This window comes from Xylaria bambusicola (genome assembly GCF_022495145.1).
Source record: "Xylaria bambusicola strain CBS 139988 unplaced genomic scaffold F5B22scaffold_10, whole genome shotgun sequence".
NCBI lineage: Eukaryota > Fungi > Ascomycota > Sordariomycetes > Xylariales > Xylariaceae > Xylaria > Xylaria bambusicola.
The window spans coordinates 273,987-296,499 of record NW_025953563.1 but is presented as its reverse complement, the minus strand read 5'-3'; the positions used below and the strand labels follow the sequence as shown (position 1 = coordinate 296,499).

General features: G+C 48.8%; 6 protein-coding genes and 1 non-coding gene across 7 annotated transcripts; 3 read left to right on the top strand and 4 right to left on the bottom strand.

The window, feature by feature from the left end:
- Positions 1 to 148: 148 nt before the first annotated feature.
- On the bottom strand, positions 149 to 2,416 carry F5B22DRAFT_597282 (uncharacterized protein). Its single transcript, XM_047974294.1, has 3 exons — positions 1,793 to 2,416; positions 1,573 to 1,649; positions 149 to 1,356 (listed from the first exon to the last, which is right to left on the bottom strand). Exons 1-3 carry the CDS (start codon positions 1,946 to 1,948, stop codon positions 270 to 272), a joined length of 1,320 nt encoding a protein of 439 aa, XP_047833045.1. The 5' UTR covers positions 1,949 to 2,416; the 3' UTR covers positions 149 to 269.
- Positions 2,367 to 6,710, bottom strand: F5B22DRAFT_597281 (P-loop containing nucleoside triphosphate hydrolase protein). Its single transcript, XM_047974293.1, has 2 exons — positions 3,519 to 6,710; positions 2,367 to 3,468 (listed from the first exon to the last, which is right to left on the bottom strand). Exons 1-2 carry the CDS (start codon positions 6,125 to 6,127, stop codon positions 2,730 to 2,732), a joined length of 3,348 nt encoding a protein of 1,115 aa, XP_047833044.1. The 5' UTR covers positions 6,128 to 6,710; the 3' UTR covers positions 2,367 to 2,729.
- Positions 6,711 to 6,830: 120 nt separating this feature from the next.
- F5B22DRAFT_t74 lies at positions 6,831 to 6,915 on the top strand. The gene has a single exon. It is a non-coding gene; the product is annotated as a tRNA-Thr (tRNA).
- A 3,819-nt stretch (positions 6,916 to 10,734) lies between these two features.
- F5B22DRAFT_634862 (uncharacterized protein) lies at positions 10,735 to 13,065 on the top strand (the record flags this gene model as incomplete). The annotated part of the gene is made up of 6 exons (XM_047977049.1): positions 10,735 to 11,257; positions 11,325 to 11,386; positions 11,449 to 11,504; positions 11,617 to 11,776; positions 11,834 to 11,935; positions 12,091 to 13,065. The coding sequence occupies 6 exons, from the start codon at positions 10,735 to 10,737 to the stop codon at positions 13,063 to 13,065; spliced, it is 1,878 nt and encodes a 625-aa protein (XP_047833043.1).
- Positions 13,066 to 14,449: 1,384 nt separating this feature from the next.
- On the top strand, positions 14,450 to 16,124 carry F5B22DRAFT_34734 (uncharacterized protein). Its single transcript, XM_047970945.1, has 5 exons — positions 14,450 to 14,959; positions 15,134 to 15,359; positions 15,474 to 15,574; positions 15,639 to 15,851; positions 15,918 to 16,124. The coding sequence occupies exons 1-5, from the start codon at positions 14,631 to 14,633 to the stop codon at positions 15,934 to 15,936; spliced, it is 888 nt and encodes a 295-aa protein (XP_047833042.1). The 5' UTR covers positions 14,450 to 14,630; the 3' UTR covers positions 15,937 to 16,124.
- A 188-nt stretch (positions 16,125 to 16,312) lies between these two features.
- F5B22DRAFT_597270 (initiation-specific alpha-1,6-mannosyltransferase) lies at positions 16,313 to 18,704 on the bottom strand. Its single transcript, XM_047974292.1, has 2 exons — positions 17,047 to 18,704; positions 16,313 to 16,997 (listed from the first exon to the last, which is right to left on the bottom strand). The coding sequence occupies exons 1-2, from the start codon at positions 18,125 to 18,127 to the stop codon at positions 16,948 to 16,950; spliced, it is 1,131 nt and encodes a 376-aa protein (XP_047833041.1). The 5' UTR covers positions 18,128 to 18,704; the 3' UTR covers positions 16,313 to 16,947.
- A 1,679-nt stretch (positions 18,705 to 20,383) lies between these two features.
- F5B22DRAFT_644267 (uncharacterized protein) lies at positions 20,384 to 21,212 on the bottom strand (the record flags this gene model as incomplete). The annotated part of the gene is made up of 3 exons (XM_047978398.1): positions 20,384 to 20,488; positions 20,587 to 20,891; positions 21,050 to 21,212. 3 exons carry the CDS (start codon positions 21,210 to 21,212, stop codon positions 20,384 to 20,386), a joined length of 573 nt encoding a protein of 190 aa, XP_047833040.1.
- Between the last annotated feature and the right edge of the window lie 1,301 nt (positions 21,213 to 22,513).

Below are 22,513 nucleotides of genomic sequence, written 5' to 3'. Positions count from 1 at the left end.
CGTTTAAGCTTAAATATTTTAACTTCTCTGCTATAGTGCGCATGCATCAGTTAGGGTGCCATGACTAGAGGGGGCATATAGTAGGTTAGGTTCGATTCCTTTCAGCGTTATATGGTTATTTCGCTTTTGGCTCATCTGCATCATCCACAAGCATACCCGGAATATCTATCAAATAAGCCAAAAACGAATAACCATATAGCGCTGAAAGGAATCGAACCTAACCTACTATATGCCCCCTCTAGTCATGGCACCCTAACTACTCTATCTATCTACCAGAGAGCACTCCCGTGGTCAGGGAGCTGATCAACCAACCTCTCTTCCGGATACCCAGCAAGCAAGCGATCCAGATTCGCCTGGACACTAAGCCGAATATACGGCGTCCCCATTTTCTCCCGTGCGAACCCTCCACCCTGGCCCCTGATATCTGAGACTGACGCTCCTCCTCCCGTTTCGTACCGATGGCTGATGAGCGGTGGTTGCACAGTGAGACAGATAAGACTCTCCCGGTCTTTCCTTCCTTGTTCCATGCCTCTGGATTGCTCTTCGTCTTCGCCGGAACAGTAATCTCTCAGCATCAGATCCCACTGCGCAACGAAACCGTCCTCGCTGAAACGCCGCAGGAGCTTGCGCGCGCCCCTCTGACTCACCGCATACGCGAGACTACACACGTTCCCGCGGGAGGCGTGCACGACGCGAGTGTGCGCGGGATATGCGTCTGCGAGGGCGTCGAGAAGTGCGAAGGGGTGTGGCTGGAGATGTTTTGGCGCTGGGACCGTGGTGTCGTTGGCGATGGTTATCTTGAGTGCTGAAGACGACGAAGAAAAAGAATCAGGGGTGCGCGATCGCGCCTCTCGCTGTGCAGTCGGAAGATCCGCGCCGCAGTGGCCGAGCCATAGGACATCCCAGTTATCGCCGTAAGGGCTTGCGCTACGAGCACGAGAGCCACCATCAATCAAGGGGACGTGTGGCGGAAGCGCAATTGCGTCTCCTTCGACATCCGTCTTTATAGCTCCTCTTATGTTGGAAACTGAGGATAAAAGCGGTCCAGCCTTCGGCCGTTTGCGTTGCTCGATGGCCAGCCACGTCCGCGACGCTCTGGCGAAGGTCCGCATCTGCGCCTTCAACCGCACGTCCCAGTCAACATCATCTTCGAGCACCAGAGCACTGCCTAATTTGAGATCGACGATGCTCTGTAGAGCGCTCAAATGTGAACCCCACGATCCTCTAGCCCCTGTCGATGCAGAATGCGAGAAGTCTGTTGCGGTGCGATCTTCTGCAGCATTCCCCAGGGCCAGGGGCGCGGGTAGTACCGCATTCTCTCCCGTTAACGCTCTTATGAATGTGAAGTTTAAGTTACTTTAAGGTTCGTACGTCAGTACTCTAATCGCCTTCGACAGGGAGAATAAGCCATTAGGAGATGACTAAGTAAATATATAGAAGACCCAAGCATGTAAAAGGGTATGTAAAGTCAGGTAAACCAAACCCTTGAGGGCAGCCTCGTTCAAAATCGAGCACAACACTCCTAGCCAACTTCGAAAAGAAAATTCAAATGATTCAAATAAACCAACCAACCTTACGACACCAGCCAGAGCCATAGAATCCCGCCGATCCCGTCGCGAAGGAAGATTAATCACGAAAACCTTCTCAAACTAGACATAAATCACATCAGCCCATCCAGTCCATAAGCGACGGTTCTTATCCCTCCTTCCCAGCCTCCTCCCTCCCTCCCTCACCCACTCACCCACATCTGACACGCCGGAAAATAAAACGGTGAAAAGAAACCTCAACTCACCCCAAGCGTACCATTCATCGCCTCCCCATCCCCATTCCGATCCCCACGAACCCACACCGGGACACCGTATCCAGACCCAACAGAGCAGAACCGATAGACAGAAACAAGAAGCAGCGCCGCAAGGACGACGACAGCCGTCCGCCGATGGAGCAGCATTTCCGTCCCCGAGCGATCACTCCAACCATGTATCGAGCGCCGACCTAGCAATCAAGTCGTATCACATAAACCATGTTTTCCAGCTAGTACCTTGGGCTCGCTCGCTCGGTTGGTAATTTTGACCGTCGAGGCTTAGATAGGCGTGTTAAATCGCATGTAGCGTACTGTATGTATGTATATGTCTTGAAGAAGTAGTTGTAGGAATACATACATTGTCGGTATTCGGGGGCTCCTACCTGTCCACAACAACGTCGTAGACCTGGTGAGTGCGGGTAAAGTGTCCGGATAAATTTGCGAGTAAAGTACGTAGAATGCTGCGCACCGAGGGTCATGGATGCTATGATTCCAAGAGGAGATAATGTGATGATGAACAAAGCAAATCACTGCACTCATATCATCTTCTTTCCAGACAACCATGCGTTACTGAACATCTCATTTATTCATTTGAAATTTCAAGTTCCAGGCAAATACACCTCATCTCGCTATTCTAGGAGCTGATGTAACGCTGGTAAGTGTTGTCTAGCATGGAAGAAAAAAATAACCCAATTCCAAAAACCATTATCAGTTAAGCGATTGACTATGGTTATCGCTCTGATTCCCTTCTATTTGAACGCCGTGAAGAAACCCTCTAATGCATCTATGATGATCATTCAAAGCATACCCCATTTTGTGCATCGTCTATCCGGCAAGAACCCTGGCACATAAGCGCAAGTCCATGAACAACACCCCTCGTTTCCATTTTGGGACCACCATTCAATGCATCATTAAATCGATCTATAGTCTACTCATCATCGTCCGTATCAGGAGGATGAGGTGTGCCCTTAGGAGTATTGAGCCATTCAATATGGCGCAGTCTTCGTCGGACTTCTTGATCTTTAAGCTCCTTCTTGGTCTTCTTCTTCTTCTTCTTGGCCTTGAATTTCAGGGGTGTATTGTCTTCCGCTCCGCTGTTGACTGCGCTCGTAACGGCACTGTTTACAGCACTGCTGGCCGCAGTACTAGCGATGTTACTATTCACCCCACTGCCCGGCCTGCTATCTTCAAAGCGGTCCATCGAGATAGCAGCATTACCCTTCATCGTCATGCGGCCATCGTTAATATGCCATTGCTCACTGGCGAGAGCCCCGACGAACTCTTCGTTATGGGAAATCATAACTACACCACCTTTGAAGTCGCGGATAGCTACAGCAAGCCCACCAAGGGAGTCGCGGTCCAAGAAGTTGGTAGGTTCGTCTAGGACAAGCAAATGAGGGTTGTTCCACATGGCACCCGCAAGGACAACTTTGACCTTTTGGCCACCCGAGAGACTCCCAATCTCATTGTGGTTGGCAATCTCTGGGTCGAGGCCCAGGTCCTCGAAATGTTTCGAGATAACAGTGGGCTGGAGTTCACGATAGCCTAGACCTTCTCGAGAGGCTTCATGATCATCGAATTCTTGTACGAGTTTATCGAACCCCCACTCTGACAGAGTTTCACGGGATACCTGCGAATTGAATTTGGGAAGCCAGCCTATCCATTTCCTACCAATTATTAGTTCAGATCATGCATTAAGTTGACGATTTGGACTTACACTTCATATTGGAAGGTCTTCTTGTATTTTTGTCGGCCCACAAGAGCTTCCAGTTGTCTCCCGCCTTTCCCATCGCCAAGGTCAATCTTCTTCTCCATTTGCTCCCGATCTTTGTCTGACAGAATACGAGTTTGTTTCAAGAACACCTCTCGATCATCGCCATTAGCGTACCGCCACTGGAGGTACTGATTTGGGGTCTTCTCAAGATGCATCTCTACGTGCTCTAGGGCATGCTGTTTAATATACCCAATACGCAGATTAGGATGTTTCTCGACCCGGCCAGAAGAGGGAATAAGCTCGCCAGTGAGCAGTTTGATCAGAGTGGACTTGCCCGCACCGTTGGGACCAATGACAGCAACTCTGGAGGAAAGACTGAGCTGGCAGCTTGCATCACCGAGTGATGGCTTGGGTGCCTTCGGGTACTGGTACGAGACATTGGTCATACGTATGATAGCTCGAGTTTGGGATTTGACACCCGACAGGATACCAGGCGGTGGGAACTTGAATTGAACGTTGGAAGCCGATAGGGTGTAGTAGGCCTTTGCTTCTGGGCGAACTTCCACGAACGCGGCTAGATTTCCCTTAAAGTGGCCGAGTTTCTTGCCTGGTTCGTAATGATAGATATCAGTTGTAACATTATCTAAAAATCCAGAGTCGTGGGACACGATCAAACTGGTTATATCGGTATGGGTCTTCAGATAATTCTCCAACCACGCGATATTAGCAACGTCTAGGTGATTGGTAGGTTCGTCCAGAAGTAAAACATCGGCTTTCTGAAGCATAGCCCGAGCTAAAGCCAACTTCATCTTCCAACCTCCAGACAAGGAGCCAACCTTTTGTGATTGGCGCCCCTCTGGGCCTGCTGTAAACCCGAATTCGGCCAAGACCTCTGAGATTCTTTCTCGGCCCTCGGAGGCGATGGTCGGGTCCTTGACCATGAATTCAAGAATACTGATATCAGCGTCCTCGCCTTGATTGTGCTCAACATAGCAGGTACGAAGGACATCTTGAGGAGGAAAGCCTTCTAGCTTGCCCCCAGCAATGCTTTTCATAAGTGTCGACTTGCCAGCTCCATTTCGGCCACAAAGACCGTAACGATGACCTTTCAGGAGACGTAAATTGGTATGAGACAACAGAAGCATACCACCATAGGCAAGAGAGAAGTCAGCATTGACAATCTCAGTCTCGCCGTCATCCTCCTTTTCTGGAACTCCGTACCTACGCTCATCCTCGGCAACGTAGTACTGGTGAATAGCAGATGCAACCGCCTCGGTTGCGTCTGGCTGTTGCATAAGGTCCCTCAGGTAAGGGCTAACTCTACCAGGAATTCTGCTAACTTGGCGATAGTTGGAATCATCAGCAACCATCTCACAAATGTAGGGGCGAGCTAGCTTGTAGAAGTCCAGATCATCAGATAGACCTCCGTGTTTCTTGATCTCGGAGTCTAGAAGCTTGGCGACATCGTCAATAGGAGTACGTTCCACCGCTGCTGCATCATTGTTCATTGCTTTATCCATGACATTTAGAGCCCTTGTGGCCAGCTCACGAACCTCAGGAAGAGGAGCCCTATCCGCTACAGCCTTCACACCAGGCTGAAGCTTCGGAAGGAAAGTTCTTGCCTCGATGGGGTCGTGCACCAACTTGGTGAGATTTTCAGTGATGACGGTAGACTGTCGCAGTACTTCTTGGGTGGTGCTAGGGTTATTCAGTGTCCGCTCAAGGAAAGGAGTCAAGAGCGCGAGGACTGGCGAGGTAACAACAGCGACGAATGTAGTCTGCGAGAGTGCATGGATCGCCTTCTGGAGAGTTTGGGTTGATGGGTGATGTAAGGTCTCAATAAGCAAAGGAATTCGAGGAGCGACATCGTCATTGGACAACAACGTTGTGAGAGATTGCATAGTGAGAACAGCCTGCTTCTCGACTTCAGCCTTGAGATCGTGCATGTTATTCTCGACGATGGGGATCAAGGTAGCGAGCTTCGAGCCCATGGAGTCTCTCAAAAGATCCTTTTCGTGGGCTTGCTCCTTGGTGCAGCCAATCTCCATCTGTGACTTGTTGGCCATCCGTTGCATCAACTTGAGAGCTCCGATAGTGCCTTGCCATTTACCAGTCTTCTTGGAGAGATAGGATACAAGTGCTGGCAGGAGACCAGCAACAAGTGCTTCAGGACTGAGGTGACCGAACAAGGCATCCAAGCCATATTGGGCGGCATCACGAACGACGGTACCTTTGTCAGCCAGGGCGTCGAGTGCGCAGGCAACCAAACCTCCATCTTGGAGGAGGAAGACTACCTCGCTGAGGGGCTGTCGAGAAGGGAATTTCTCGAACAAAGCGCCGAGAAGGTTCTGAGCGCTTTCACGTCGCAACCCGCTCTTCTTATCAGCAGCGGCCTTCTTGACCTCGGCGCAGACACCATAGTACTGAAGACCACGAAAGCCGACGGTGTTTAGCAAGAGTTCGCAAAGCGCATAGGCGGCATCGATGGAAGCGGCGGAGGACGTGGCAGTGAAGACGGTATTGAGGATAGCGGCTACATCTTCGGGCGAGGGTGGCGGCGCAGCGCCGTTGGACTGGGCCACAATTATCGGCGGCGATATAGAGTGAGGCATCGTTGGCGGTGGTTCTAGAGAGGCGAGGCGGAGATGGAGGGTCCGAATAGTCGATCAACGCAGGAGAGAGAAGGGGAAAGCGGGCGGAAACGACGTGAGACGGTATAGACGCCCCGGGAGTGTTAGAGACTAGCGCACATGCGCAAGAGCCTCGAGGCGTTGGTATTGGAGGAGCGAAGCGGCCGTCTCCCGATTCTCTCGATTCTCTCGATGATTCGAATCTTTGCGACGGGGTAAACGGGAGGACCGGGGAAGAGAGAGAGAGGTATAAGGGAAGAAAGAGAAAGAAAAAGGGGAATGAAAGTGCCGGTGTACCGTCGCAGCCTGCGTGGTTAGGGGAACTCAGAAGGAAAAGGCCAACTGAACGGAAATGCTGGTTATCGGTTATCGGAAAGTCGACCCCTCCAATTTTTTTCTTATCGACATTTTTCACGCCGGACTTTTTCAGCTCCACCCAAAGACCCACCTGTCGTGTCAAGTCCGCTCCACGCTGAACTTTCCCCGTGCTAGAGCAGGTATAGATGGATATTGAACATGTATGAGATTCTACTTAGTTGTGTTCAAAGTCTTTTTGAAACATAAAAGACCCAAGATAGGTGTAGATGAGGAATGGTTGGTGCTGGTCAGGGGTGCTCTTCACAATCTAAACAATGATTTGCCGCCTAAATTTATAATTACTCATCAACTCGTTGAATCGTGCACTGCCCGCTTGGCTAAGTGGTATAGCGTGTCACTAGTACTTTCTAGATGCCATGACAAGATCAGCGGTTCGATTCCGCTAGTGGGCATATTTCTTTTGCCAATTCTTCAGTTTTATTTCTTTGCGCCTCAGGTTTCCTTTCTTTTGTTTAGCTGCCATGCTATTTATTAACTTACCTAATATACACGAACAAATAATAGTTGCCTTATTGAAAATAGACACCTGATACGCTTTGCTGAGGGAAGAAAATGCGTACATTAATTAATGTATATATATAACTAAGCTGGTCGTCACGGGCCAAGCGCCAGAGGTAATAGATACAAACAAGTGTGATAAAGACTTTTATTGTTATATTACAGTAGTACCATATAGTACCATATAGTGAGTGTAAATACGCATAGTCTCGACCTGATAATATCGTTCAATCTTTTGTATTGCGTAGCGTTTTAGCACTACACTCCTACCCCGTTCCGTGACATGCTGGTGAGGTCTAGGTGGAAAGTGGTGTTAGAAGGGTTGTATAAGGTATATAATATATATAGTAAGACTCTCATTGTGGCACAAGGTCTAAAAGACCAGAAGTCAGAAGGTATTCGGACCTTTGATTATATACAGTGTATGTCTTTGTTCCTCTGCTCTAACACCCCTGGTAAGTAAAGAGGGTGGTCTTTAAACTATACATCTCCAGCTGTTGTATCATACAAATATATGACACCAAAGGCAAAGAAACTATGTACATGTTTACTTACTATTTCTTAGAAGTATGTATTCGTCTGACATTTTATAATTTACAATTCAAGGAGAGGAGACAAGAAAAAGATCATGTTTATAATGGTGATTATTTCAAAACGCAGTTTTCTAACATACGTGGCATAATCATCGTTCCATTGTATAATTGAAAGAAAAAAGAGTATTGTAGTTTAGTGATAAAATCCGACTGTATCGCTGAGCTCTAATCCTCTTTCTACATCACGCTGACATTTAGCTATTGAGCTTCGATGGGAGACTTGATACTTGGGTTAACTAATTCATTCACTGCCTGCAATCACGCTTTACACAATTGCCTTCCAATGTTGATCGTGCCAAATTTACGAAGAACCAGTAGGAATAGTTGGACAAGTCTAAACTGCCATTTGCAGATGGCATCCCGATTCTCGGTCCTTTACTTTACTATCCTTATCAACTTTGGTATAGAGGCTAGCTTAGTATAGGATTACGAGTTTATTTATCATCCAAACGCTGCCGGCTCAGGTAAATGAGTATTACATTGCTGCTAGTTGGGGTTGTCAACGGAGATCTTCTTTCTATTGAGTTACAGCGCCTTGATAACTTCCGGCTGAAGAGGACAATCTCCGAGTAGGTGGTATACGAATATGGTGCTCTGCCATTGCATGAGCTGCGCCCCAGACTGCAACTGGTCTTTTTAGAGATAGCTCCGTTCATTGCGTAATGTAGTACAATAATCACTCTTTAAGCCGCAACGGCTACGGTCTGTGACCAGGGACCTGCATGCTGACCAACGTCTTACCCCCCTGACAATATGTAGAGAGCTCACCAGCCATGATCAGGCCCGTGTTCCGAGATCGACTCCAGCCAGTAAGAGGACAACAATACCAAAAGATCTTTGGGGAAGTGACAATTGACTAGTAGATAAGAGGCGGGTGTAACAACCGCGAGATCAACGGCTATGTCACTCTATTCTCTCCTTCATTCCCGTCTTTCTTCACTGAATTCTTCACTCAGTTAAGATCTGGAATGGACTTTTCACTCATCGTCATTAGTACAAGGATTAATCACTTGAGGTTTCTGGCCACTGTCTTAAGCCGACACTAAGTCGTGGCTCTTACCTACCCAGAAGTAGGGGAGACCGAATCACTTACGTGGACCGACGGGACTATTTTAGCGGTTAAGCTCAATTCAACACTTTTCCGCGACCAACACGATCATCACTCACCATATTTTAGCGTCAGATGTTTATCAGATCAAGGGAAACGTAACCATTGATTCTAAGGGCGGCCGGGGGTTCGTCACCAACACACACACTACTGCAGGGTACAAACCGCGAACATGGATGGCGGTATTTTGAACGACGCTAACCGCATAGGTGAACTGCCGCCCCGGCTGTTTGGTGGCTCAAGAGGGTTTATTCGCCAACCTGGCTGGGTCTGGCCAGGATCTGAAGGCCAGCTCGGTCAAGCAGACGTCAAGGGTAAGTCGTGCAAGTGCCTGGGTGAGCAATGGAATACTGCGGTGAATTCCGCGCGAGCCAGATATCCCAGACGCCAGATCAAGGCCAGATCAAGGCCAGATCAAGGTCAGATCAGAGCCAGATCTACGATTCTGCACGAAAGACTCACCGAGCGTCGTCGTCACTACCTACCAAACGACGCGATGCCCTTCTTCCGCAGGGTGGCATCATAGACGTCGATCAGCTGAAATCAGGGCGACAGACATCACACGCTCTGGCAGTATTGTTCTGGGCGGCAATCTATTTCAGGGTCTTGGCAACTTTATCAGCATGACAAGAGGCTGACATATCGACTTCTCCCTTCCTACAACCGCCTACAACACCGACAAGAGCAACGCCCACAGGGCTGCATGGGGTAGATCATCCGTGCGTTGTACCCATAAAGTTGCCGCATTAGGAAAACGAGATGCCATGGTTGGTGGACCCTATTGTACGGTACACTACATACCAAAGACTGAAGGACTTACAGCCAAGAACCTACAATACACTAACCAAGTAGTATGTAAAGTGCGTAGCGGGTTACCCAGCAGTGTATCGAGCAGGAGGGCTGGGGAAGGATTGCTTCATGACAGTACGTTTCGTTACGCACGATTCTACAGCACATAGCCTTATTTGAACGACATGACACGACAGGACTCCGCCACAGTCGTAATCAACTGTGTAGGAGCTGTCGTAATGGCAGGCTGGGTCGCTGTCGTAACTGATGTTCACGTTGGCTCGGTCAATGGCCTAGATCAAGCGCCAAGCAAAACCAGGACGGATTTTAGCGTCTGTACTGCTTATTCTCGCAGTTGAGCAGTCCACAGACCTTGCATAGTACTATGTAGTAGTACCAACAGTACCAGATACTAACACGGAGGAATGGATCACTTACATACCTAGTAGCATGGAGGGTCTTGGAATAGGTTAAGCAGCTAAGCTTACACGGGCAGTAGTGCCTTGGTCGCTTAGGTGATCAGTCTCCCACGTGTAATAGAGATAGGATTGCAGCATGAAGATGGTACCAAGCAACAGGCCCAGCAGGCCCGATGGCATGGAGAGTTGGACTACTATCTGGAGCCAAGATTTCCACCGGTAGAGATCTAACTAGCATAGAGGGGACGGCTTGTAAGGGGCACCGAGTGGACTGAGTTGGAGCTGGTGTGCCTCGGGGATTTACATGTACTACCAGGTTATCTTCCTAACTCATGAACCCGGGACTTCATGTTCCAAGGTGCTGTCTGCCGATCCAAACGACCAGGTTCCGTGCCGTGTAGTGCTGGCGTAGCGTCAATCCTCGTTAATTTGTCATCGGTAACTTCCTACAATCCTCCCGTCTAATTGGAAAATAATAAGAAACAGCTAACCTGCGTTCGTGCCTAGGTAAGCCAGGGGGTTGAGCCCAAACGGAGCTGCAGGGGCTAAGGTCCGTCAATATTCACACACCGGCAAACCCCGATTGAGATCTCGTCCGTTTCCAACCACATACCACTCCTCGAATTCATCCAACGTCACAATATCTCGAGTAGAACACGCATGTCGGAATGTTTCCCGTCCTTGTAATGGCTGGGATCGTTTTCTTTTAAAGGCGCCACAGACGAACGAGGGGCGGACGGGAAATGTGCACGCACTGGTACTAATATTGATTCATAAGTCGTCGATTCTACATACTCATCCACCATGGTTATACCAAAGACCACAAGTTTTCAATTCATCACCTCTATCAACACGGTCGCCCACGATGATGAGACACGCCGCAAGGTGCGCTCCCATGCGAGGCGGCAGAAGCTCTCGAACGAGAGTAGCCCCCCTCAATCGAGGAAGTCGTCCACACAGAAAGAACGTATCTCTAAGTTCAGACTAAAGCCATGTGTTCAACCCAGCGAGACCAGTCCCAAAGATGGTACCAGCGGCCGCAATGGCAACTGTGCAAAGTCTTCGTCCACAACCAAGCTCTACAACCCCACGCTCGGAGGCCCTGCCGAAGCCGGCAAGAACACCAACTTCACGCCCACAATGATATCGCGAGAGCTAGCTTTAGTAGTGGCGCGAGAACTCCCTAGCTTCCCTATGCTCAATATTGAGACGACCCCCTTAACAGAGACTCTTCTTAAATATTGCTTCACAGTGTGCTTATGCCCACACGAGGCCATGATAGAGAAATGGTTTGACCGCGCAGGAGCGCCTACATACATGATGACATGTGGGTGGCCTTAACCCCATTTCTGATTTGATGCCAACATTACAATTACCATGACTGATGTTCATAGATTACTCTGGCTTTCTTGCCAACGCTTTCGCCATGAACCCGGAAGGGAACTTCTTCGATGCTGTGAGTCTGGCTACCATAGAGGCAGCGTTCTGGGAGCCGGTAGGTGCTAACTTGAGTTCTAGTTACACGTTGATACGGCCATCACTCACGCCTTTATGGCGTTGGTAGCATCTATGCAGTACGTACGGGTTGTTATTCTTCGCCTACACTCCGGGACTCTGTAATTGGATCATTGTATGGCGCGGGGCCTAAAGCTATAGCCCTTTGCTAACAAACCATCCTCTGTACAGTAACTCCTTAGCTCAATGGAGCGATACGAGTACATTCGACTTCCACCGCCTTCAAGCTATAAAAGCCATCAACGAACGGTTGAACGTAGAAGGGAAAACGCCTAACGTGCCTATATCAGACGGTATAACGATGGCTGTTGCATTACTAGTCAATAACGAGGTGAATGAAGATGCCGTTGCCAGCAGATGATCGCCGAATACTGATGTGGGTGTGTAGACCTTCATTGGCTCTATCCAAGCGGCAGCAGCTCATATGTACGGCTTGAAGCGCATCGTCGACTTGCGAGGTGGTATACTGGAGGCCTTCAAATACATCAGTGTGATCCAGAGGGCATTAGTAGTAGGTTGTCTCCGTGCTTTCTTTCTCATTTGGCTGCTTTTACCAAGACAATGATGGCTGACTCCGATTGTTGCAGTGGTAAGAGCTATGGTCAAATAACCTGGCCCAAAGCTGTCCGTGTAGACTAAGTGAAGACAAACAGGGCAGACTTCTCCTACGCATACGCAGCCGGGCAACCGTTGATGTTCCCTTTCGTTCCACAACTAGCGTCCTCTCTCAGCCTCCATAACCGCTTCAAGGACAGAGTGATGGAGATCACTTCGAGGCCTCTTGGGCCCAAAGATCTCGTGATTCGCAACCGAGAGTTGATCGATATATTCGAGCTTCTATTTTCAGTGACCGAGTGTCTAAGCACTTTCGATTATAGCAATCTAGCTAACATGTCCACCGAGCGAGTACAGCTGAGCGACTCGATATACCTGGGAGAATGGCGACTTTTCCAGTTGGAACAGTCATACCGCAACCTCAGGACGTCGAAGCGGACGGGCTCATTCACACTCGACGACCATATCCAAATTACCACTGAAACTATATGTTCACCCGCTATTGACCTAAGCGAGAGTCTAATGTTTGCCGGCCACTTGTTCATGCACCTAGCCTTGCGTGGACAGCCCCCAGCCGCACCTAGGCATCGAGGAATCATGGGAGCACTCGTGATGTCGATACACGGCACACTACTCGCTCTTGACATAGTTTACAAATCCGAAGCCTACGGAAGTCCCAAGTCGCACCACAGCGCAGGCAGCCTCGGGAATAGTTCAGTGGAAAGTTGGTCCACGACAACTACTAATACTTCAATCCTTGATCTCCCTAGTGCTAAGCCTGAGGACGATTTCACTAAGAACGCCTTGCTCTGGATTCTCTTTATAGGCTCGTGTGTTCGCGTGCCTGCGACTCCTACCCGATTTCACTTTCCGCATCAAGAATTTCTTCTCGATGATCATCATCAGTTCTTTATCCATGCCCTCCAGAACTACTGCCTTATGAGACATATCACCGACAAAGAGACGCTAACTGCAAAGCTGAAGGATGTACTCTGGCTAAACAGCTGGTGCGAGAGCCAATTGAACATGGTTTGGGCTGAAATAAGAGACCATATAATGCCTTGATCTGCCAAACAGTTATTAGCGTTGACTTTTGGCGGAAGTGTTGCTTGTTACGTAGGGAACTCATGCGAACAACAAAGCATGAACGCTATCCGACCTTTGTTATTATCTCACCTCTACCACCATGCTTGGCTTTAACACTGCACCGCATTCGAATTATACGGACAAAGCACTATAGCTCCTTCTAAAGCCGAAGCGCCTGATTCCTTTTCGTCTCGTACCAGTTCCCTTCCGATCGTGACCGATCATGCAGCTCCAAAAGGTTTCTATCGGCAAATACATGGGACAAGAGATGAACGAGGCTCGACACTCGACAGTACCATCACCGGAGCCGTGTCCACACCCTTGCATACCACCAGAGGGTACGGTGGAATGACTCCGGTAGAACAAGCGCAGAACTCAGTGGTGCTACTCAGTAGGAGAACAGGCTGAAGTCGGGGATAAGGACCGATCAATCTTGCAAACAATCGTCACGATAAAAGGAAGCACCTCAACGTCTCCCGAATACCATTAAATATCGTAACCTTGTCAACTCGCCATTGACAATTAAGAAAGTGTCAAATCTGGACAACACACCCACGAAACTACTTACCTACCCTTCACGGAGATAATGCCGCAACCCTCGGGTTACCACTCCTGCTTTTCCAGCGTACCGAACCACTTTTTTCCTTTTTTTTTAATCTTTCGAAATCATATGGGGAATGATGCATATATAGGGTGTACGGAATAACGATAGGATGACGGGCGTTGGTATGATATGCAGCATGGGATGTAACTATATGTAGTCTTTAGGTACCGTACCTACTTACGGGGAAAGGGGGATTTTAGTAGCGAAAATGACAAATCGTCGTGCATGAAGTCTGATTATCTACGAAGACAAAAATACATGTAACAACAAGAAAATGGCATGGTTTTTGTTTCCCTCTCCGGAGCTGGGAATCTTCGTCTCCCCGCTATTCCCAGTCGAACGGACGGTATGACAATATCCTTGCTGACATGCCCATGTTTCCACGTAAGGCCGACCTAATCTATTTAGCTCCTAAGGTTAGCGTACTCGGATCCAACTTGATTGATCGCGTAATCCATGAAATGGGGGTTTCCGTAAATCGGTATTATCCTTTCGCCACGATAATCTTCATGTGTGTATATATTACACATCAGATAATCAGAGTAGACGCAGCCTATTGGATCCCGTGGCGCAAGTAGTGTCTTATGTCCATCAGCGACGCCAATAGGTGGTCGGAGCAACATTCCGCCCTGATGTGGTGAGCGCGCGGGCAGACTTTGGTCCGTGTCCGTCAGGTTCGGCGATTGACTTACTATTTGGGTAATTAAAGATGAGCTAGGGCAAAGACAGCGCAAGACTTCCTATATTTCTCAAGTCGCGTAAGAATAGTCACGATCGATAATCACCAGAGCAGTCAGTCTCTCTACTTGCTTCTTTTCTGGGTTGGCCTGTTAGCTCGAGATCTATTGACGACCACCTATTCTTGGTCGTGCTTGCAGCAGGGTAGCCAGCTTGTGGACCCTGTCTAAGTGAGGTGAGAAGAGAAAAAAAAAGATACATAATGGCCCCGACCCACGAGCATGTCATCCCGGGGACTATCTACGGAGCGGTACCCCGGTTTCCACCTGACCAGCCGTATATTCCGATCCCGGCTGCACCAACCGCCGGAGACACACAGCCCGCATCTGCGTCCGCACCCGTGCCGCCTATGGAATGGGATACCGGGCTTGTGAGCCATGGGTTCAACTGGACCCGAGTCGACAATGATCGACGGCATAGCGGATGGGAAGAGGTCGAGAAAAGGTGGATGAGACAACAACAACAACAACAGCAAGATATAGAACAGCAGCAGTCATCCCAGCAAGCAGCGTCGGCGCAGCCAAGAGGGGGGTAAGTTGATTTCCAAAAATTACTACCAAAAGAAAATAATCGATTCCGTGAAAAGAAAAAGGGAATTCCGTTTCAAGAGCTGCGTAATATAAAATAATACGACGTCAAGACACTCCGCATAAGATGCCAAAGTGAATGTTCGCTGAGCGACTGACTTGGCGCATGTGCACGCAGCAGCGGACCGCGACCGAAGAAAGACACCAACAGCAAGGCCGCGGCGCTCTTCCCATACCCGCACCTCGCGGTCCCCGTGCCGGGCCTCTCGGCCGAGCCCGACTTCCGCATGCGGGTCAAGCTGAACCCCCAATCGGCGTCGGTGGCCGTGGGCGACGGCTTCAAGAAGTGGACTACGTTCACCGAGGGCGAGTGGTCGGGCCGCTTAGGATGCGGCGCGGTCGTGGTAAGTCAGACCGGATCATCCCATTGATGTATTCCACCGTCAATTTTCTAGGCGCAATTTCTATCCCGGTAGTGATCAAAGGGAGGGCTAACGAGGTGATCACCACGGCTTTAGAGCGGTGGCCAAGACTGCCAGGACCTAGTCCACGGGACGACCATGGCGACACAAGTCGAGGCCACGCATCGTCTCAAGACAGCCGACGAGGTACCAGCATTGTAAGGAAACCGCACCCCACCCCACCCCTTATCCCCCCCCGCGACGAAAACTGACCACGCGCAGCATAGAGTGTAAGACCCGGGGATTCCGGACCGGGCCGGCAGAGGCGATGCGTGCGCTGCGCGACCCAGGGGAAGCAGCGACCATAGACCCGAGGCAGATCCAATACAGGGTATCCCTATCCATGAAGACGACGGACGAGCGGTACGCGGAAAAGGTCAATCTCGGCTTGTGGATAGGGAGTTGCTTGTGGAGAGGCTCGGAGGTGATTTACGAGTGAGTTTTCTGATAAAAGCCGTGAAATCTGAAGACAGACGGCCTCGTCGCTAACATGTTGGGTAGCGTATACAGGGTCACGTAGCGGAGGTTGGAAATGTGTTATGCATCGAACGCAGTGAACTACCTAGGTATGGTATGGTATGGTATAATGGAGACCAATATTGAGCAGCCATAAAAGCTGTGCTCGGCAGTTCAAACTGTGATGTTATCGACCAGTCAAGTTCCAAGAGAAAATAGGAAGAGCTTAAGTATAGCAGTTGAGCGATTGACGAGTCATGAATTCAAGACGAATGAGATGATTAATACATTGGACTAATAACGCTCTACTAAGCCTAGCTGTCAAGGGGAGAGAGCCTCCAGTCCTTGTTCACCTGCAAGATCCGTAACCATTTGTTACGTTTACCAGAGTAGGCATCTTGATAAATACCAGCAATAAGAGAATGAAGTATCATATTTAATGACTCCTAAAAAAAGAGGTGACGTATGCGCCTGTTCAGCTGATGGCCAGCAATCATGCCACAGCAGAGAATATCAATGCCTGCCTAAGTATATACCATTTCGCAGGGCCAAAGCCCCGCATCCCGACCTAAACGCCATTTCTATGATATCCATGCTCTGCCGAATATATACACATAAAAAAGCTTGAGCAGCGCGTCGTTATTGAACCAAGTCCCACCTCTAGCTATACACACCACCCGAATCCTTTTTTGGCGAGCCTCTTCATGCTGCGTTCGATGATGGGGTGCGTCATTCCCCGGTCCTCGCAATATGCAATGAGTAGAGTGGGCATGCGTCATTAGGGCTTCGAACTAGCGCAAGCATTCCTCTCACGTTCGGCGGTTCAGCGTTCATCTACCATACACCATCCCGCAGGCATTCGAGTGGAACGAGCTAGGATTACCGGATAGCGATCATTCTTTCGTTCCATCGGTCAATAATCTCCTCATCATGGAATAGGACGTTAGAACTAGGTGAGGCTTTGAGAGAAATATATCCTCATCTATACGACCCTAAACAGCACTGGGCTTCGCAAGATGTGGGTACATCTGGATGGTAAAAGCTGAGATCATAACCCAAATGGTGCAAAGAATTTCTATTGCTGAACTTCACCAATATGTCGTTCGCTCTCAGGTTTCCAGGTACCTAGGCAAGCTTAAGTAATGCACAGAAGTAAGAATGAGAAAGAGCTTACCTTCAAAATCATGTTTGACAAATGCCATGGGATCATCGTAATCTTTAGCACCCATTTGTTGCACACCAGGAGAGAAGCTCGTGATGGGCAATACTACCACATCGCCCACCTTCTTGGGGTTTTCCATGCCCGTAAAGTTTTGGTACGTAATTTCACCAGCACTGCGCTTCATGTTGAAGTATCGGGGGTCATTAAGATAATCGAAGATGGTATCGGTCCAGATAGCCGGACCTGTAAACTCGACGATGGATTTTTCCTTGGTTATGAAAGTACCTTCCTTCTTTCTTTTCAGGGTCTCGGCCGTAATGCGAGACACGATATCACGTAATACGGGGTGTCCCGGTTTCGCTTGAATGGTCCATTGGCAGAACTGGATTCTGCGGCTATACCAATCTTTCCAGTCTGGCCGATCTGGATCGGCCTCGATACCGATCACTAGTCCGATGCTCTTCTGGGGCACCGTGTCTGGAAGCCAGTCCGAGGCGCTTTTGAGGGCGTATGTATCAATATCCGAGTAGATGCCACCACGCGCAAGCAGGATGAGATAGCGGAAGAAATCAGCTTTAAGAACGGGCTCAGGCAAGGCATCGTAGGCTTCGAGGATTTCAGGGATAGGGGCATAAAGCAACCGAAGGAGGTGTACGGCAACTTGGTCTGTAATGACTTCATGAACAAAACCCGGATGGTAATAAGTCCAAGAACCTTCCTCATCGCGAAAGTCAAACTCATCGTCCTCAGGTGTGCTCCTCCACGTCTGCCATATGTAGGCCGGGAACTTGGTCTCGATGTCATAAGGGTACTGGTACGCCAGTTTGTCATATAAGGACAACTTGGAGAGGTTTACATTGACTTTCTGACCAGACACAGGTTTCTCTCGGTGGTCGCCTACATCGGCGCGATCAGAATCAGACGTGGACGGCGCATTATGTAGGGCCTTATCGCCGTCTCTGTTAGGAGTCGACGGCCTAGGCGGAGGTCTTCGAATGGGGTTGGGCGCATCGGTGGTATGTGCACGGCGGATGAGAATGAATGCCGTGATGAAAAACACAGCGAATATGATAGCTCTCCGGAAGGGCAGCATCTTGTCGATGGGGTTTGTCTTCTACTTCCACCAAGTCCAGAGAGATGGCACAGGGTAGATGGAGGGTCTAGGCGTGGCCAAGCACGCGCGCGCAGAGGTTGTCGGCGCTGCCGAACGAGGAAAACGCTCGACAATCGGTTGTGAATGTCAAAGCAACTTGGCTCGATGCATCGAAGCGGCGGGGGAATTGGGTGGCAGACGGACAGTTTCGTGGCAGGATAGCGATTGATGATACTCAACGAGGCTCAAATAAACGTGTAGTCTAGGTGCCGGCAGTCGAGAAGGAGGGAGAGGTCTGCAAGGTAATGTACCATACATACACTACAAGTGCAGGAGAGTGGGTAGAATCTAGGGACTGAACAGGCTAAGGAGATACCTAGACAGATGGAGATTGATAGGAGCAATGGGGAATTGAAGTCGATCGGCGTTCGAGCTTCTCAGTTGAGCAGATGTTGTCTCTCCCCCAATTGACGATAAATTAGGATAGGGACGAAAGAAAAATGGGAGCGAGACGAGGTGACGCAACTTGCCAAGAGCCAAGTGGGATATACCGTATTACCCATCAGTGTACTGTAAGTACAGGGCAGAAATGAGGCAGCGTAGCATTATTGCTAGTGCAGTAGTGGGTTCAAAAAATAACCACACACATGCCATTTAGGCCCTTTTCCCACCAAAACTCTACAGCTTTCAGCGCTAGCCACACAGCCAGATCATAAAAGATAATTCTAAAATTTGGAAATTGAATAGAATATATTCTGAAGAATAGCATATTTAAATATTGTATTTTTTCAACTTTTCTACGTAAAGGTATAAGGTAATAAGATGAATAGACAGCATATAGCTAATCATATATATAGTAACTATAAGCTATTAAACTTTAAAGGTGGATAAAATATTTATTTTAAGGGGAAACTTTATAAAATTTATATATAATATAATTTAAACATTTCTAAATAATTCTATTTACTTTATACATTTTTCCTATTTTTATTAGCTATTGTATACCTGTTTGAATATGTAGAGTTTTGGTGGGAAAAGGGCCCAAATGGCATGTGTGTGGTTATTTTTTGAACCCACTACTGCTAGTGGCTGACGGTTGGAAGCCAATACAGTGGCACCTACCTACATATGTACAGTAGGTAGCTGGGGGCCGCTATGTTTCAGCCATCTTATTAGATGCTACCTAACCCAGCTAGGTATTGAAGTAAGCTCGCAGACCCCTACTTAAAAACACGCCTTGGCTGCAGGGTACCTGCCGAGCCTGTCTCTTGGTATTTCACAGAGACACCTGTCATGCAAAATAAGTCTAATTATAAGAATTGCTCTTTATCAAATAAACATTGTTTCCCGATCGTGTTTATCTTGACCAAGATTGCTGCTGTGAAATAGCAGTGCTCCTCTCCTCTCCTCTCTGCTCGTTCAAGTGTATGCGGACCATCGCGCACCATGAATTGACGCAGCATCTGGACTGCCTAGACATACGCGTCGACGTACGTAAGCTTGCAGCAGCGAGGGTCAGCATCGGAGAAACAGCCATGCTAAAACGACTTCGACGGCTTCCGAATAATTTCGTGCAACATCTGATGCATTCCAATTGCATGTGTAACGGCAAGTGCAAAGTCGACTCCTTATCGATACAATTGCTTGATTGTTATTCATCGGGCAAGCAGTCAGGATACCTATCCGAATAGCAGCAGCCTCAGTTGAGGAGACTTCGTCCGCTTATGGACACAGCAAACTTGCCCTGAGGCATGGGCCTACCTAGTTACTTAAGTAGTAAAGTCGAAATACCAGATGAAAACAATGGAGGGCCAGACTTCGATGAGCAAATTCCTTGGCAAAGCACTTACCTAAGTATATGTTACACTACATGATCCTTCCGGCATCCTGCACTGCAATTTTAGCTCCGCCGCTGGCGCGAGTAGAAGGGTATCAAAGAATGCAGAAAGATACTATTATGGACGCCTGTGTCCTTGGCTTGATGCTTCAATTCCGAAATGTGAAAAAGAATCCAGTTTATAGTTGAAACAGATATATAGTACTGAGCAGGTGCCGTAGGTTCAGCGTGTAATCGTTTTCACCATGGTTTATCTTCACGACCTTTCATAACAGGAGCACGAGGCATGGTGCGTAATAGGAGATAATTAGTATACTATTATTTGATCACAGAACAGAACGCCTCGTTACTTCATAATAATACATGACGGCATAAACTCAGATAACGCAACGCTTCATGCCTCCTCCCTGATCCCATCCTCAACGAACAATGATCTCATGGCCCATGATACTAGAGACGTAACCGCCGCCCATTGTTTCCATCGCTGACTGATTGTCACCGCAGTCCGCATTACAGGTCATGTCCTATAGAAAACCGTCAGCACCAAGGGCTTACTATCAGGCAAAAAAAAAAAAAAAAAAAAAAAAAAAAAAAAAAAAAAAAGTAATAAAAGTGAGGGCACAAATAACATACGGCCGAGATGCTTCCCGCGCTTCGACACCTCCTTCGCATGGTACTGCTTGATCTTGGCCAGCCGGGCCTCCTCGGCGGCCTCGAGCTCGAGACGCTTGACCTCGTTCCTCGCCTCGCGGACCCTCAAGCGCGCGGCCTCCAGGGCGCGGTCGGCCTCTTTCTCGGCCGTCTCGGCGTTCATGACACGCTCCCGCGCCTGCACGATGGATGGGTCGAGTTCTATGTTCCGGCTGCTGCCGTGTCCGAAGGTGCGCGATAGCACACTGCGGTTACGGGAAGGGTTGGAGGAGGCATCTTTATTTTTCCCATCACAATCGGTGTTAGCAGGTGTTTTGTGACGCATTCGGCTTCTGCCTACTGTGTTATGCGTATGCGGATGGGGTGAAGGGAATGTTATTGACTTGAAGCGGGCACAGGAGGGAAGACGTGGTAAATGATGCCGTGGGATGTACCTGATCGTGAGCTGCTCGTGCTCGTCCGCGTCCGCGTCCGGGAAGTCGTCGTTGGGGACGGCGAGCGGTGGCGCGAGCCAAAGAGGCTGTGCTTCTTCTCGGGCATAGGGGCAGGCTCCTCGTGAACCTCCTCTTCGGGTCTACGGCTAGAGAAGAACGGCATTGCGAGTAGGCAGGTATTGTTACGTAGTGTTATGTATGATGTGGGCAGTTGATTGAACGGCGAGTTCTGATTCAGGGCAAATGGGGAGATGATGAACAAGGTGAGAGAGGGTGCCTCGTTGGTATTTCAGCACGTTGACTCCCCATACTTATCTGTCTATTCTACGTGCTATGGATTCCAGCGTCGATCCTCGCAAACCGGTTTTACCAAGCTCTGCTTGTGAGAAGACGTGAGGGATGGCGAGGGATGGAAATGGATGGGAGGACGATCTACCAAATGACGTATAATCACGGACTAGTAAGCCAATGAACATGAGCTGGAGTGGACGGTGCGGCAATACCAGCCAATGAGGCGTGGGTGAATGACGTGGGGATCGTAGGGGTTCTTGTCAGGGCTTTGGCACAGACTTTAGGGGTCTGTCTCTGGTCTGCTTTGTGATCGTGCCCAGCGATCAAATATGGGGGTAGGCTGCTACTGACCTGTAAGAGGTAGGTATCGTGATTTCTATTCATAGTAGGTAGGGACATATAGTTGCATATACCTACCGGTAGGTAGTCGCATACTTACGTGGATATGGCTATGAATGAACAAGAATCACAAAGCCAGTGATTTGCCGTAAAGCCTATGACTAGACCAGTTGTAGGCGATAGATCAAACGGGGCTATATTGTAAAATACGGTAGTCGGGCGAGGCGCTGTCACAAAAACTAGTCCGGTCCACCTACATTATAAAATAGCTTTAGAAATGCTGGTAGCAAGGTAATACACAACATAAAAAAACACCTTCTACACTTTTAATTAAGCGTATAACACACCTATCACAAACGTTAAAAATCTGGCAAGAATAGGTCAGAATAGGTTTGAATAACTTCAAAAACGGGTTAAAAAACCGCTGTTGAAGGTGTAGGTGGGTGGTGTTGGTGAACCGGACTAGTTTTTTTGACAGCGCCTCGGTCGGGTTCTATTGCCTAGGTTAGCTCGGTTAGTATGATGAAGCATGCGGAGGTTGCTTTATATGCGGGGGGCCGTCTTGTGGGTCACCACCGAACACCTACATAGGTAGGTATGTATAACGTGACAAGGCGTGAACAATGAAAGTAATGAGTAGTAAAGGATCGAAGGGATCTTCAAGTTGCATAGATAGGGGTCCTTTTACCTTGGGGTCTGATATCCAGCAGCGGGCATCGCCAATATATCCATCTCGCTTCATGCCGTGGGTAGGTAGAATACCTACCTCATCAGCTTTTGCGCCACAATCCAGACCCGCTTCAGCCACCCCATGCAAATGTCCAAGGAGCTGTC